This window comes from Meles meles, chromosome 10, assembly GCF_922984935.1.
Source record: "Meles meles chromosome 10, mMelMel3.1 paternal haplotype, whole genome shotgun sequence".
In the NCBI taxonomy this organism is placed as follows: domain Eukaryota; kingdom Metazoa; phylum Chordata; class Mammalia; order Carnivora; family Mustelidae; genus Meles; species Meles meles.
In genome coordinates, this window is record NC_060075.1 from 90,684,770 (window position 1) to 90,699,799 (window position 15,030).

General features: G+C 39.3%; 1 protein-coding gene across 1 annotated transcript; it reads right to left on the reverse strand.

Annotated features, from left to right (window-relative positions):
• Nucleotides 1-4,320: 4,320 nt before the first annotated feature.
• On the reverse strand, nucleotides 4,321-5,301 carry CCDC71L (coiled-coil domain containing 71 like). The gene has a single exon (XM_046021437.1). The coding sequence runs from the start codon at nucleotides 5,161-5,163 to the stop codon at nucleotides 4,456-4,458; it is 708 nt and encodes a 235-aa protein (XP_045877393.1). The 5' UTR covers nucleotides 5,164-5,301; the 3' UTR covers nucleotides 4,321-4,455.
• Nucleotides 5,302-15,030: the final 9,729 nt, after the last annotated feature.

The window sequence follows — 15,030 nt, forward strand, 5'->3', positions numbered from 1 at the left end:
GAGCATATTTTGAGTATCTTTCAGAGATACGATAAAAGGGCCTAAGGTTTTTAAGCCTGGAAAACGTCCAATTGTGAAAACTACCTAATAAATCAACTTACTCCAACCTCCTGCTGTCCCTGCCTTCCATTTAATGCACCCACAAATTACCTTCTCATAATTTATCTTTTGAGTTTCCCAGACCACACTTTACTTTGAGGGTGCTAAACTCCCAAAGGACCACTCAGTGTGTGTGTGTGTGTGTGTGTGTGTGTGTGTATACATTATATATATATTTTCAGCATCCATGGCTCCAATAGCATTTATTAAGCATTTCCTATGCGTTTCCCCATTAATAATTTTTTTAATCCTTTCAATAACCCAGTAGTTTCTTTGACTAACCACATTTGATACTTGAAACTGAAGCACAGAGCAGTTTGAAACTTACCTAAAGTTCTAATGCTTGTTAAGTAGCAAAGCTTTAATCCCATACCAGGCAATGTGATCCATAGCCCTTACACTGCTGCCTCCAATTATTGGTAAGAACTGATATAAAGGCAAATTCAGGCCACGTAGCACCACGAGTCCTTCCTTTACTAGCAGTACACTTCTACCCTCCAGACTATAATGAAGATTTTGCCTCTGCTCTATTCTGTAGAACAGGCTTTACAGATGCTACTCATATAGAACACATCTTTCTTTCATAATATGAAAACACATCACAGGGGGCAGGGGGATCAGGGTCAGGACTCAAAACCGAATTTTGATGCGTTTTTAAAGTCTTTATTGATGGCAAACTGCGTAATGGCTTGGGTTTGGGCATGAAGCACTGTCGTGGAGATTCACTAGGTCGTCAGAGCTGATGTAACATTGACTCCCAAGATAGAATAAAACACATTATCTCAGGACTTCGAGGATTCCCAAGTCTACAAAAGAAATCAAAACTTATCACACCAACGCTTTCCATTTCACATGCAAACAGAAAATCCCATTTCAAACACTTACAACATCACTAGAAAAATCAGACACTGTATATTCTCTAAAATTTATTTACAGTTAATAAATTAAAAAGTACAACCAGATTGTAAATCTTAATCATATGCGCACATCAAACTGTCCAAGAAAACAATTCAGTTCCATTACAAACAATTGCCTTCTAATGCACTTAAGACATAACAGTCTATCAAAAAAATATTTTAAACACACCAATAAAGTATTATGTATATATGTCCATTAAAAAACACCAATTTAAAGAGTGCTGTGGCGATCCTTAAAACAACAAAAAAAACTTTTGAGTTCAAAATTGCTCAGATTTTTCATATTCAGATATCTTTCATGTGTTCTTACTGAATCGTTTCCAGAAAAATAGTACTATGGTTTGCACACAGCAAATCAGTGTGTGTCAGCCACCAGCTTAAATTACACATGTCCAATCAGGTACTCAAACTTGGACAAAATAAATACACACCACAACAGTGACACTTTGCACTAACAACAACGAAGCTTGCCCTCAACAGTCAGAACATTACTGGATTCCGTGAGGAAAAATCAGTTGCTGGTTGACAAGGAGGAGGATAAAAATGACATCAAGGATTCAAAAGGTTCTTTGAGGTGCCGCTCACCACATTTAGGCACTCAAGATTCAATAATAGCATAGCAAGGTGATAAACTTCCTCCTAGCTTCCCCCTTTACTTGTGCTATATGAGATATAAAGGTAAGAGAATGAATTAAAGATCATGGTATTTCTTTCAAAAAACTATATACAAGCTAAGCTACAGACTCACTTTAGAAGACAGTTAAATGAACCATAAAGGCCACCGTGCCAAGTTCCTTTTCACATTCTGCCCAAGAGTATCCATAAAATACTTTCATTTTCCTATTATATACTCATCAACTGTATTAGTTGTTTCTTCACATTTTCTAAGTTGTAAAACAACTAACTTTAGCAAGGTTTTGCTAAAGAAAACTTGGCAAAAATAAAGATTTGTTTACATCTTATTTCACAAACTAGAAATGGCACGATTTTTCAACAGACCAGATAATTAACGTATTGAATTTAGGATGGGCAATCAGATCCACACTGAAATCAGACAGCCCGCGTAATCCAAAGCATATATGCAAGTTCAAGTGCACTAAAGTAACAAGGCATAAGAGGAAAAAAATAAGATTCTCAGTTAAAATAAATGCATGGTGTCAATGGTTATGCTTCAATTTTGTGCTGAGCAAAGTTATCCTCCCAGCTACATCTAATTTCAAAATCCTCTGGGAAGCTATCTAGTTAAGCTATATGTTGAAGTTACATTCTAATATGGCCATTGGATTTATTTTTCAATTATTATAAAATTATATACAATAGTGAAGTGGTACAAATACATATTTTTCCCTCAGGTGCTAATTAGCTAAAAAAGTTAACAATTTGGGAAGAGGGAAAGAAAACCCTATGCATTTAAGTACAATTGGCAATAGAAGCTAATAACCAAAAGAATATATATAAGCTTCCTATCACACAAATATAATTTAACACTCTCCATCTTCTAGTAATTATTCACTTTTATTTACTCATGTGACAATATTTGTAACAACACATTATCATCGAGTAGTGAATAAAAGAATATGAGGCTTACTGGGAAACTGGCATAAAGTCATATATCTTTCTTTTCTTTCTTTTTACAAAACAAATACACTGAAATTAAAGTCACAAAACTCCTACTATGAACTATTAAACTTGAAAAATTCATTTCAGAAAGCTATGCCATTTGAATTCTTAAAACACAAGAGTCAAAATTGCAACTCTCATTATTCCCGTAAGAAGCTGCCAAGCAGAGAGAAACCTTAATATTGAAGATTTCATATGTCATGTTCCAGCCTGGTATGGATGGTTCCATGGCAGAATACTTAGATTTGAAATAATAGTGGTACAAAATCGCTACTTGACCCTTTAGATATTGCAGTAAGATCTGGCTGCGGCACCACTGGCTAAAAACCATTAAGTCTTGCTGCCATCAATGACCAAAGGCACTTGGATAATCAAGAATTCCACACTGGGCCATGTGATATAAACACTATTACAAAAGTGTAAAAGAAGGGTCAGTACTCTGTGTGGCTCGCCTGTTCAATTCCTGTGGTCTTCGGCTGTCAAACAAAAGACCAATAACTGCAAACATAATTATGAATGGAAATAATAAAGGAAACTCGGGGAGCAAAACTAATTGTCATGATGTTTAAGAGTGATGGACAGTGATCCAGACACTTCTTGTTATCCAACAACAAAAACAAAAACATAGAAGGAGAATCTATTTTGCCCAAAGTTAACTTCCACCAGTTATTTGATACCAAGAAATGCCCCACCCCTCTAGATCATTAATACTTCTGAGAATTCCAATGGGTATTCTGTTTGGCATTTTAATCACAGCGTTTACACATACTCACTTTGCCTAAGCAGTTTCCGTTTTAAAATAAATTATCCTTGAACTATTCCCAGATCTGAATGTTAGACTACTACCAGGAAGCCAAATCATTTCCAATCGGATTCCATCCATCTCTTTAACCAACACCAGTTCTTTATAATTCGCGCATTCTTTTTTATCACAAGCCATGTGGTTTCAATGCACTTTAAATTTTATTCAATTAAAAAGAATTCAACAATTCAACTTTTCCTAAACAAAACTTTATGAGTTTCTACCATTTCCTTTAGGAGCTCAGTAAATATAAACATTAAATTTCAATATAAAATCTTTAGGAAACACCTCAAAAATGCTGAAACAGTTGTACTTTGCATCTCTTTGTTTGTAATCACTGAGCCCGTGAAATTCAAAGCCATACAAATCCTTACACTATAAAGAGTCATAAGCTTGAATTTCTTAGACAATATCCTTGGTCAAAGCTTTGGAATCCAGTTGAGATTCGGAAACGAGTGGGATTCAGAATACCCTGAGCACAAACTAGTGCAACACCTTTCAAAAAAACATATTCGATCTTTCCTCCAGAAAGAGGGGTGGCAGTCAAAAAAGAAAAAAAGGGAGGAGCGGGGGGGGGGGGGGGTGGATGAACAGCAAGTAAATTCTAGCTTTATTACACAAGCACGAAACCAAATTCCTTTGGAAAAAGAATGACTTCGGAGGACTTCCAGACCAGTGAGGTAGAGAGTCCAAAAGGGAGAAAACGGATCTGCCCCTATAGTCCTGGAGACGTATCAGTCTGGGCTTAGGAAGAAAGAGGACCTCCCTTGCAGGTCCAGCTGTCTCCTCCTTCCGCAAACCTGGTGCTGGGAGGCAGCAGAGGGCATACCTGCCCCGGAGTCCCAGACGGCGGCGCCGCATCCCGGGGACGCGGGCCGGGAAAGCCCATCCGGTGCTTCTTCGCCCGTAAAGTGCACTAGGGGACGCGGTCCAGGCCGGATCTGTAAACACTCGACTGTCATTTGTTCATCCCTCCAGGCGGAAGCCGTCCCGGGGCGCAGGGGCCAGTGCCGAGGCTCACGCCCGGGGCACCGGGAAGCGGCGAAGCCTCACCACGGGTTCCAGGTTCACTCGCAGGACTTGGCGTGCCCGGCGCCGCGCCGCCGCCAGGCTGCGCTCGCCCCACACGTCGCCGCCGACGCGGATGGTGGGGAAGGTGGTCAGCGTCGGGGTGGCCGCCCTCCAGATCTCCTCCAGGGTGCGGCCCCCGAAGCAGGGCCCGGGGGCCGCGGGCTTGGCGGGGCAGCTGTCCTCGGGGGCCGGCGGCGGCGGTGGCGGCGGCGGCGGGGCCGGCGGGGCCCCCCTCCGGCGGGCGGCGGCCGCCCGGGCTCCGCGGCGCCTCCTCCTGGCCGCCGGCCTGCGCGTCTGGCCGCGGGCGGCGGGAGGCGGCGGGGGGTCGGGGACCAGGGCCCGGCAGGAGGAGTAGCCGTAGACGTCCTTGCTGCGCAGGATGTGCGGGGAGAACTGGTGCTTGAGGCTGCAGAGGAAGCTCCAGAGCTCCGCGTCCGAGCTCATGAACTCCGTGCTGCGGGGCATGAACAGCTTGAAGGCGTCGCCCAGCGCCTTGGTGCTGTCGGCCAGCGACAGTTGCGACCGCGAGTACACCACCTTCTCCTCCCGCGCCTCCAGCTCGGCCCCTCCTCCGGCCCTAAAGCCGCCGCCCCGGGCAGCCAGGGCCGGGGCCGCCGGGGGCCGGCGCCGCCGCCTCTTCACGCTGCGCCGCATCGGAGGCCGCTCGGGGCCGCCCGCGCTCGCCGGGTCTCGCCGCCGCCGCCGCCGCCGCCCCCGCCCGCGTCCGGCTCCGCGGCGGCGGCCGCTGCTGGCGCCTCCGGGCCGGCGCGTCTCTCCCTACTTTTCTCGCCTCGGCCGCCGCCCCTCCCCCTCCGAGGGCGGAAGACGCGGGTGAATATCCTGCCGCCCGGTACAAGATGGCGGCCGGCGCCCACCCCTGGGCTTTGTCATTGGACGGCGCCTGGCCCCCTGGTTTCTTTCTTCTCCTCTCTAGCCTCCTTTCGCCCTCTGCCTTTCTTTAAATGCGCCCGCCTCGGGCCCCTCCCACCACGGCCCCGACTCCACCCATTGGGTGCTCTCCGAAGAGAGGCGGGGACTAATGGGGGAGAGGCCAGTTCCTGGAAGATGGTGCTGGGGTGGGAGGTGGTGGTGGCCCTTGAACGCCAGTCAACAGTTGGGTGGGCATGTGGGGAGGATGCCATGTCTACAGTAAGAGGGGGACTTCGGCTCCACCTTGGGGAGAGCCCCTCTCAGAGTGAGTGGGTGCATTTGTGGATGGAGCTGGGTGCATAACAAAGAAAGACCTGCCCAAAGGGCTGTCCCTCCTATCACAGCAAGGGAGTCTGGAGATAAATCTAGAAGGAATGGGTCTTTCACAGTTCCCTTCCAAACCTCCAAAGACCTCTTTTGGCATCTTCATCCAACTTGTCCCTCTTTTGGCCCTGATCCATCTCAAGCAACCAACAATAATCCAGAATCATTCAGCCAATATGGGCAGCGTTGGTGAGATTATCTCCTAGACAATGGAACCATCTTCATATTTAAGAGATACTCTGCTTATCGGGAAAGCAAAGCCTATTATGCCTGTAATACTTAACACTCTTTGCTCAAGTTGATCAGAGATCAATTACAACAAAGCCATTCTCCTTAAAACGTCTATGTTTTCAAATATGTAGATCTTTTTAAATGACTGCACTTCACTTTTCATTTAGTTTCAATATGCTCATTTGCAGCACCATCTCCATCATTCAGAAGAGATGCAGCATCACAATCAAAAAAGTTCTTTTGATAGGGGCGCCTGGGTGGCTTAGTGGGTTAAAGCCTCTGCGTTCAGCTCAGGTCATGATCCCGGGGTCCTGGGATGGAGCCCCCATCGGCTGTCTACTCAGCAGGGAGCCTGCTTCCTCCCCCCTCTCTCTGCCTACTTGTGATCTCTCTGTCAAATAAATAAATAAAATCTTAAAAAAAAAAGTTCTTTTGATAATACATTGTTAAAACCACATTCCCTTCTGTGTTTGAGGAGAGGACTATGAATGTTTAGAGAATAGTGGTCATTCTCCAGTCCTCTTTTCTATCCTGACTGGCACTCTAATGGATAGTCCATGTTTGCTGAGTAAACCAATAAAATACGCTGATTATTTGCAATGAGGTGAGAAAGAAGGATATAGTGAAATCGCTTAGAACAGCATGATTTTATATTTTACATTTATTATGCAATTTTCTCTTAACTCCCTTAAAATTTTTAAAGTTAAAAAAAACTCTCAATACTTAGAACTTTAAGCATGCAAATTTTACCCTTCAGTGAGCATCTTATTTTGCAGTAGAAAACTGATAAAGCACAGAAGTTTAATCATTTGCATACAGTTGCTAATAGTTCCCTCCAATATTTGAGCTGAAAGATACCAAGTTCAGTCTCCTTATTTCCCAAATGAGGAAATTTGGACCCACAAAGGCTCAGGAATACCGCTTGTTGAGAGCAGGACCGGGACCATGGTTTAGGTTATCGGATTCCTAACTTAGTGATCTTTATATTCCACCAGAGGCTTTTCAAATTGTGCTGCCCAGACTCAAGAGGTTCAATGGAAAATGCTTGCTGCGTGAGTGAAGTGACCAAGGGAAGAGCTGTACCTACTTCAACTCCACCCAGAATGGAGCAGTCTTGTATTGGGCTAAACAGATATATTGTTTGAACCAGAAAATACTTTGTTTAGTGTCAATAAAAACTAAACCAAAACTATTTTGAAAGTTGTTTCTCTACACCAAGGCACCCTCCCCACACAATGGGTTTACGGCAAAAACAGAACTTCGCATCAGAAGACCAGTTCTTTGCCTACCAAAAATCGTGGCAACTTTCTGAAGAGAAAATCATTTTCCTAGAAAAGCACACCTGATCTCAGACCAAGATTAAAGAGCCAATTACCAGCTTCTTAAGTCTTTATAAAGAATTTATATTACAACTTTTTACATTGCAATTAGTTTTCTTGATCATTCTGGGAACACATAGTAATGTGAAATTTGAGTAACTTCCATTGGAATGCCCCTGCAGACTGACATAGAAAAATCTCACAGAGTGAGCCAGCAGAATGATAAGGAGACTTCATAATAAAAGAAGAGGGTAAAATAAGGATTATGTACTCCTGGATTCTCATACTCCTTTCTTCCATGTTAATCATATTATAAGTACTTCAGGGTCTTTTGCCACATAAATACTTAACAGGCATCTATACAAACTTACAGATTTGACTTCAATTAAGACACTAAATCTTTCTTTGATGCAATTTTGATTCTAAGAAAACATAACACTTCAGCAAACTGGCAAGTATTAAACAGTTGTTTTACAATACATGCTCATTTAATTTACTTACAAGGAAATTTTTACGTAATTTTTTAGGAACTACTATCATGTTAAATTGCTTAAATTATCATATTTAAATATGGCATATGTCTTCTATTCCTCTGTTTTCTCTATTTCTTTTTCTTTTTCTCTTACATTTCTTCTTGACCTCTAGCTTTTGATTAACCGAAATCCTTATCCTCTCTAAGTAAAATTTACTCATAAAGATAATACGTTTCTTCTTGTGCTTGGGACTGTCCTGAGACATTATAAATTTTATGGAAAGCTGTCAAATTAAATTTTTGTTCTTAAAGAATGACTGTCTGAAATCCTGAGTTTATTCCTTTACCTCTCACAGGGAATGATGCTTCCCATATCAGATAACTAAGTGGTGGATAATGAGAATGAACAGAAAAAAACTAGCTCTATCTGTATATTTTCTGAATATGTAATTTATATAGCTTAAAAATAAATCTAAGCAGAACAAAGTGAAGAAAACTAAGATACATCTCCTAGCTGCCTAGACCTCTGCTTTAAGACCCCACATCTAGAAAACAATTTGCTTCTTGAAAAGTGGCCATTAAATAAAAAGTGTATATTAATGAATATAGTCAACTAATTTATGACAAAGGAGACAAAAATATATTACAATAAGGAAAGATAGTCTCTTCAAAATATGGTATTGGGAAAACTGGACCCACTTTCTTACACCATATACAAAAATAAACACAGAATGAATTAAAAACCTAAATTTGAGACATGAAACCATTAAACTCCTAGAAGAAAACATAGGCAGTAATCTCTTTGACATCAGACTTTGCAACATTTTTCTAGATGCCTTTTCCTCAGGCAAGGGAAATAAAAGCAAAAATAAGCTATTGGGACTATATCCAAATAAAAAGCTTTTGCACATGAAAGGAAATCATCAACAAAACAAAAAGACAACCCACCAAATAGGAGAAGATATTTGTAAATGATATATCTGATAAAGGGTTAATACCCCCAAATATATAAAGAACTTACAAAAATCAATAGTAAAAAAAATCCAATGAAAAAAATGGAAAAAGAACCTGAACAGACATTTCCCCAAAGACATACAATGGCCAATGCACACAGGAAAAAATGCTCAACATCACTAACTATCCGGGAAATTCAAATCAAAACCACAATAAGATATCACCTCACACCTATCAGAATGGCTGGTATCAGAAAGACAAGAAATAACAAGTGCAGTGAGGATGTGGAGAAAAAAGAACCATGCATTATTGGTGGGACTACAAGCTGGTACAACCACTGTGGAAAACAAGGTGTAGTTTCCTCAAAAAATTAAAAATAGAAATAGCATGCAATTCAATAATTCTACTACTGGGTATTTAACCAAAGAAAACAAAAACACTAATTTGAAAAGATATATGCACCCTATGTTTATTTTAGCATTATTTACAATAGCCAAGATATGGATGCAACCCAAGTGTCTATTGTAGATGAATGGATAAAAAAGAAATGGTATGTACATACAATGGAATACTATTCAACCATTAAAAAGAATAAGATGTCATTTGCAATTACAGATGTACCAAGAAGATATTATGCTAACTGAAATACGTTAGACCAAGAAAGACAAATACTATATGACTTCACTTATATGTGGAATCTAAAAAATAAAACAAATGAGCAAACAAAAAGCAAAATGAGACCCATAAACACAAAGAACAAACTGTTGGTTGCCAGAAGGAGCAGGGGGGGATGGGCAAAATGGGTAAAGGGAGTGGGAGGTACAGGTTTCCAGTTATGGAATGAATAAGTCATGAGGATGAAAGGCACAGCACAGGGAATATAATCATTGGTATTATAATAGTCTTGTATTGTGATAGATGGTAACTACACTTGTGGCGAGCAGAGTATAATGTATAGAGTTGTTAAATCACTAAGTTGTATACCTGAAACTAATATAACATAGTATATCAACAATACATCAATATTTTAAAAGCTATTTTTTTAAAAGTACATATAAGTTGTTGTGAAAATCAGTTTTGGAATCAAATAGATCTTTATTTTAAAAAATCCTCAGGAAAAAAAATATCCTGAGACATATTTTTTAGCCTTTCTGAGCCTTACTTTTCTCATCTATAAAATGGACATAAACTCTATTTTAATTGATTGTTCTGAAGAGTGGATGAGATAACATTCATAAACCACTTACTATGGTGCCTGGATCTCAGTAAGCATCCAATAAATACCAGCTATCTTTCCTTATTTTTCTTATCAAATCATGAGTATTTTACTTTGATTTAACCAACATATTTCAAACCCTGCATCACAGTGGAAGCCAAGAGATTTTTTTTTAAAGTAATAAACTGTTGAGAGGAAAGTCAAATACTAATGCTAGAAGGAAATTTAGAGATCCTCTAATGAGCCCAACACTCTTTTTTTTTCATTTTTAGTATGTTATGTTAGTCACCATAAAATACATCAATAGTTTTTTTATTCAGTGTTCCAAGATTCACTGTTTATGTACAACACCCAGTGATCAATGCAATATATGCTCTCCTTATTACCCACCACCAGGCTCACTCATCCCCCCACCGCTCTCCCCTCCAAAACCCTCAGTTTGTTTCTCAGAGTCCACAGTCTCTCATGGTTCATCTCCCGCTCTGATTAACCCCCTTCACTTTTCCTTTCCTTCTCCTATTGTAATCCATGTTAATACTTATGTTCCACAAGTAAGTGAAACCATATGATAATTGACTTTCACTCTTAATCCAGATGAGAATATTGAGATGTTAAGAAATCTACCCAAGTTCACATGGCTGGATAGTGGAAGACTATGAACTAGAACTTAGATTTCTGTTAGTCCAGAGTAGTTTCTAACATTCTTGTATTTAGTCCAAAGAGATAGCATTAATTTTTAGTTCACAGGAAATTAAATAGAGCATGATTCATCAAAAAAACATTTCAGTCTTTTCATTAGAACCATTCTAAAGTCATTTAGATTTTTCTACAAAAGACATTTCAAAGCTTCGATATGCTCTAATTAATATTGCTATGTGAAGTAGAGAAAGGCCATATAAACTGAGAGGCTAGGACTTCCACTTTCAGAAGAATGAAATACATTTAATTTCCCTATTCCTCCTGCTACTTACAACTTAAACTCTGGACATAAAATGAATATAAAAGGACTGAAAAATGGAGAGGAGAAAGTAGACAGGCTGGGGACCTCAGAGCCCAAAGAACAACACAGCAATGCGTTCTCTAGGTTTTCTTTTTTTCTCTTTTCCATACACATCTTTGCTTGCTAGAGAAGGCAATGACCCAGAAATGCCAACAGATGTAGATATAAAAAGCCCCAAAAATTTTTGTTCTAACTATAGGTCCAGGAAAGGAGCAGCCTAAGCAAGACAAAAAACCTTTTAGAAAATAATCTACTACAGCAAAACATCACCCACAAAAACTATGGCTTGTACCCTCACCAGACTATAAAAAGGCACCCACTAACCCAGCTGGGGTGGTGTCAGAGACGGCTAAATAGGGGATCACAACTCTCATCCTTGCTGGGCAATAAAGAGGCACTCCTTCCCCGTACTGTCAGGGGAAACAATGCGGGGAACAGTAACAAGACACAATCCCTCCTACCCAGGGATCTATCAGTTGCCCACCCCAACCCAGCAATAATGAGAAGCCTCTTTCCCTGACTTAGGTGACACTGGAGACAGGGTTGGAAACCTGGACCTCTACTCAGCAGTACAGAGTCCGTATCCTTCTCATTCCCTGTTGGGACAGTGTTGGAGAAAACCAATAAAAACAGACAGTTTAAATAATATCCAGAGTCTCATGACATAATAACCAAAATGTTCAGGTTTCTATTAAAATCTATTAAAATCACTTATCATACCGAGAACAAGAAAGATCTCAAATGGAATGTTAAAAGAAAATCAACAGATGCCAACATTGAGATGAGAAAGATCTTAGAATTATATACAATTATATACAGTAGAACTATATATAATTGAATAAAGAAGAATATATGCACAGTTATTTAAACTGCCATCATAAATATACTTTAACAAACAATTATGAGCATTCTTGAAAGACAAATAAATAAAAACCTGCCATAAAGAAATAAAACACCTCAGCAAAGAAAAAGGAAATATAAAGAACCAAATGGAAATTTTAGAACTGAAAAATACAATAATTGAAACAAAGAGCTTAGTAAATGGTCTGGTCTAAATAGAAGAATAGAGAGGATGGAGGAAAGAACTGGTGAACTTGAAGACAGAACAATAACTATTACCCAATCTGAATAACAGAGTAAAAAATAGACTAAAAAACAAACAAACAAAACAGGATCTTAGGGACCTGTGGAACTATAAGATCTGATATTTTTGTCATCAGAGGCCTTCAAGGAGAGAAGAAAGAAGGTAGAGCTGGAAAAATATGTCAAAAAACATGAAATAATGACTGAAAATCTTCTGAATTTGGAAAACACATAAACCTAAGTAAGTTAAACCCAAAAAATATACATCAAGTCACATCATTATTAAACTTCTGAAAACCAAAGACAATGAAAAACATGTTGAATATACTGTGATAAATATGACACCTTAACTGTAAGGGAGAAACCATTCGAATGACCAGATTTCTCATCAGAAACCATGGAGACCAGAAGAAAGTGGCTTAACATATTTCAAGTGCAAAAAAAAAAGAACTGTCAACTCAGATTCCATATGAAAATACCATTCTACAATGAAGAGGAAATCAAGACATTCTCACATGAAGCAAACTCCAAAATAATAGATAAAGGAAGTTCTCTAACAGAAGAGAACCAATAAAAGAAGGAACCTTGGAACATCAGGAAGGAAGGAAGAACTACAGTAAGCAGAAATATGTCTAAATATGATAGACTTTTTTTTTCCTATTGAGTCTGCTACATTATGTTGGATGGTTGTTATGAACTGAACATGCTCTTCCAAATTTAAAAGTTGAAGCCCTAACCACTAAGGTGACCATCCACCCAGGATCTGTGAGCAGGCATTAAGGTTAACAAATCATGGGGTCCTATTCCCATAGAATTGTTTCTCTCTACCACATGAGGACACAGAGAGAAAGCAATCATCAGTGAATCAGGAAAACAGCTCTCACCAGGAACTGAATCAGATGGGATCTTGATCTTGGACTTCTCAGATGCCAGAACCATGAGAAAGTGATTTCTGTTGTTGAAGCCACGCTGTCTGTGGTATATTTGTTATGGCAGCCCAAATGGACTCCGACACAATGGTTGAAGTAAAAATTGTAACACTGTTCAATGCAGTTCTAAATGTGTGTCAAAGGGGCACCTGGGTGGCTCAGTGGATTAAAGCCTCTGCCTTCAGCTCAGGTCATGATCCCAGAGTCCTGGGATAGAGTCCCACATGGGGCTCTCTGCTCAGCAGGGAGCCTGCTTCCTCCTCTCCCTCTCTCTGCCTACTTGTGATCTCTGTCTGTCAAATAAATAAAATCTTTAAAAAAAATAAAATAAATGTGTGTCAAAGAAATAATTAAATATATTAGAAACAGTGAGGATAAAGAGACAAAGGGAGGTTTCTATATTTTGCTGGAACTGGTAAAATGACTCCAGTGCACTGCATTAAGTCATGTATAAATGGCATTGTGCCTAGAGCAGCCACTAAAAACCTACTGAAAAAGACATACTCAAAAACACTGTGGACAAACTGTGCTCACTATGGTGGCACATATGCTAAAATTAGAACGATAAAGGGAAGATTAAGAATGTACAATGGGAAAAAAGACAGTGTCTTCAACAAATGGTGTTGGAAAAACTGGACAGCTATATGCAAGACAATGAAACTGGACCACTTTCTTACATTATATAGAAAAATAAACTCAGAATGTAATAAAGACCTAAATGTGAGACCTGAAACCATAAAATTCACCGAGAAGTAAACATAGGCAGTAATCTCTTCCACATCAGCCATAGAAACATTTTTCCAGATATGTGTCCTCAGGTGAGAGAAATAAAACAAAATTAAACTGTTGGAACTACAGCAAAATAAAAAGGTTTTGTTTGTTTTTTTTTAACATGGCAAAAGAAACCATCAACAAAACAAAACAAAATAACCCACTAAATGGGAAAGATATTTGCAAATGAGCTATCTAATAAGGGGTTAGTATCTAAAATATGTAAAAAAAAAAAAGCTTATAAAACTCAACACCAAAAAATAATCTAATTAAAAACTGGCAGAAGCCATGAATAGATAATTTTCCAAAGAAGACATACAATGGCCAACAGACACACAAAAAGATGCTCAATATCGCTGATCACCAGGGAAATGTGAATCAAAACCACAATGAGATACCACTTCATACCTGTCAGAATGGCTAGTATCAAAAAGATAAGAGACAAGTGAAAACATAAGAAAAAAGGAGCCTTCGCGCACTGTTGGTAGGACTGCAAACTGAAAGACAATATGTAGGTTCCTCAAGAAACTGAAAAGAGAAACATCATACAATCTAATAATTCCACTACTATGTGTTTACCCAAAGAAAACAAAACATTAATTTGAAAAGATACATGAACTCCTATGTTTATTTCAGCATTATTTACAATAGCCAAGTATGGAAGCAGCGTATCCACCCATAGATGCATGGATAAAGAAAGGGCGTACATGTGCACGCTCACACGCACGCATGGACACGCACGCATGCACTGGAATACCACCCAGCCATAAAAAAGAATGAGATCTTGCTATTTGCAAAAACATGGATGGATCTAGAAGGTATAATGCTGAGAAATAAGTCTGACAGAGAAAGGCAAATGCCCTATGATTTTATTCATACATGGACTTTAAAAAACAAAGCAAACAAAGAAAAAAGATAAACAAAAAACGGACTCTCAACGCCAACTGGAGGTTACCAGAAGGAAGGGGGGGATGGGTGAAATAGGTGAAGGGGATTAAGAGTACATTTATCTTGCTGATCACTGAGTAACGATTATACTTATTGAATCATTATATTGTACACCTAAAACTAATATAACACTGTATGTTAATTATACTTGAATGGAAAAAATAAATTTTTAAAATTATAGAAAGATCAGACAGAATTCTAAAAAATTGTTTAAGTAAGGTAGGAGATGAAAATAAAGAAATGAAAAATAGAGAACAGGCAGAAATAAAAATCAGAGGTTAATCTACAATATTAGATTGTATATTAACATTCATTGATGAATGACTGATCAAATCAGAAATTGC

Bases quoted from the DNA above. Each gene is read 5' to 3' on its own strand.
- CCDC71L (XM_046021437.1), bottom strand. From the start codon at position 5,163: ATGCGGCGCAGCGTGAAGAGGCGGCGGCGCCGGCCCCCGGCGGCCCCG.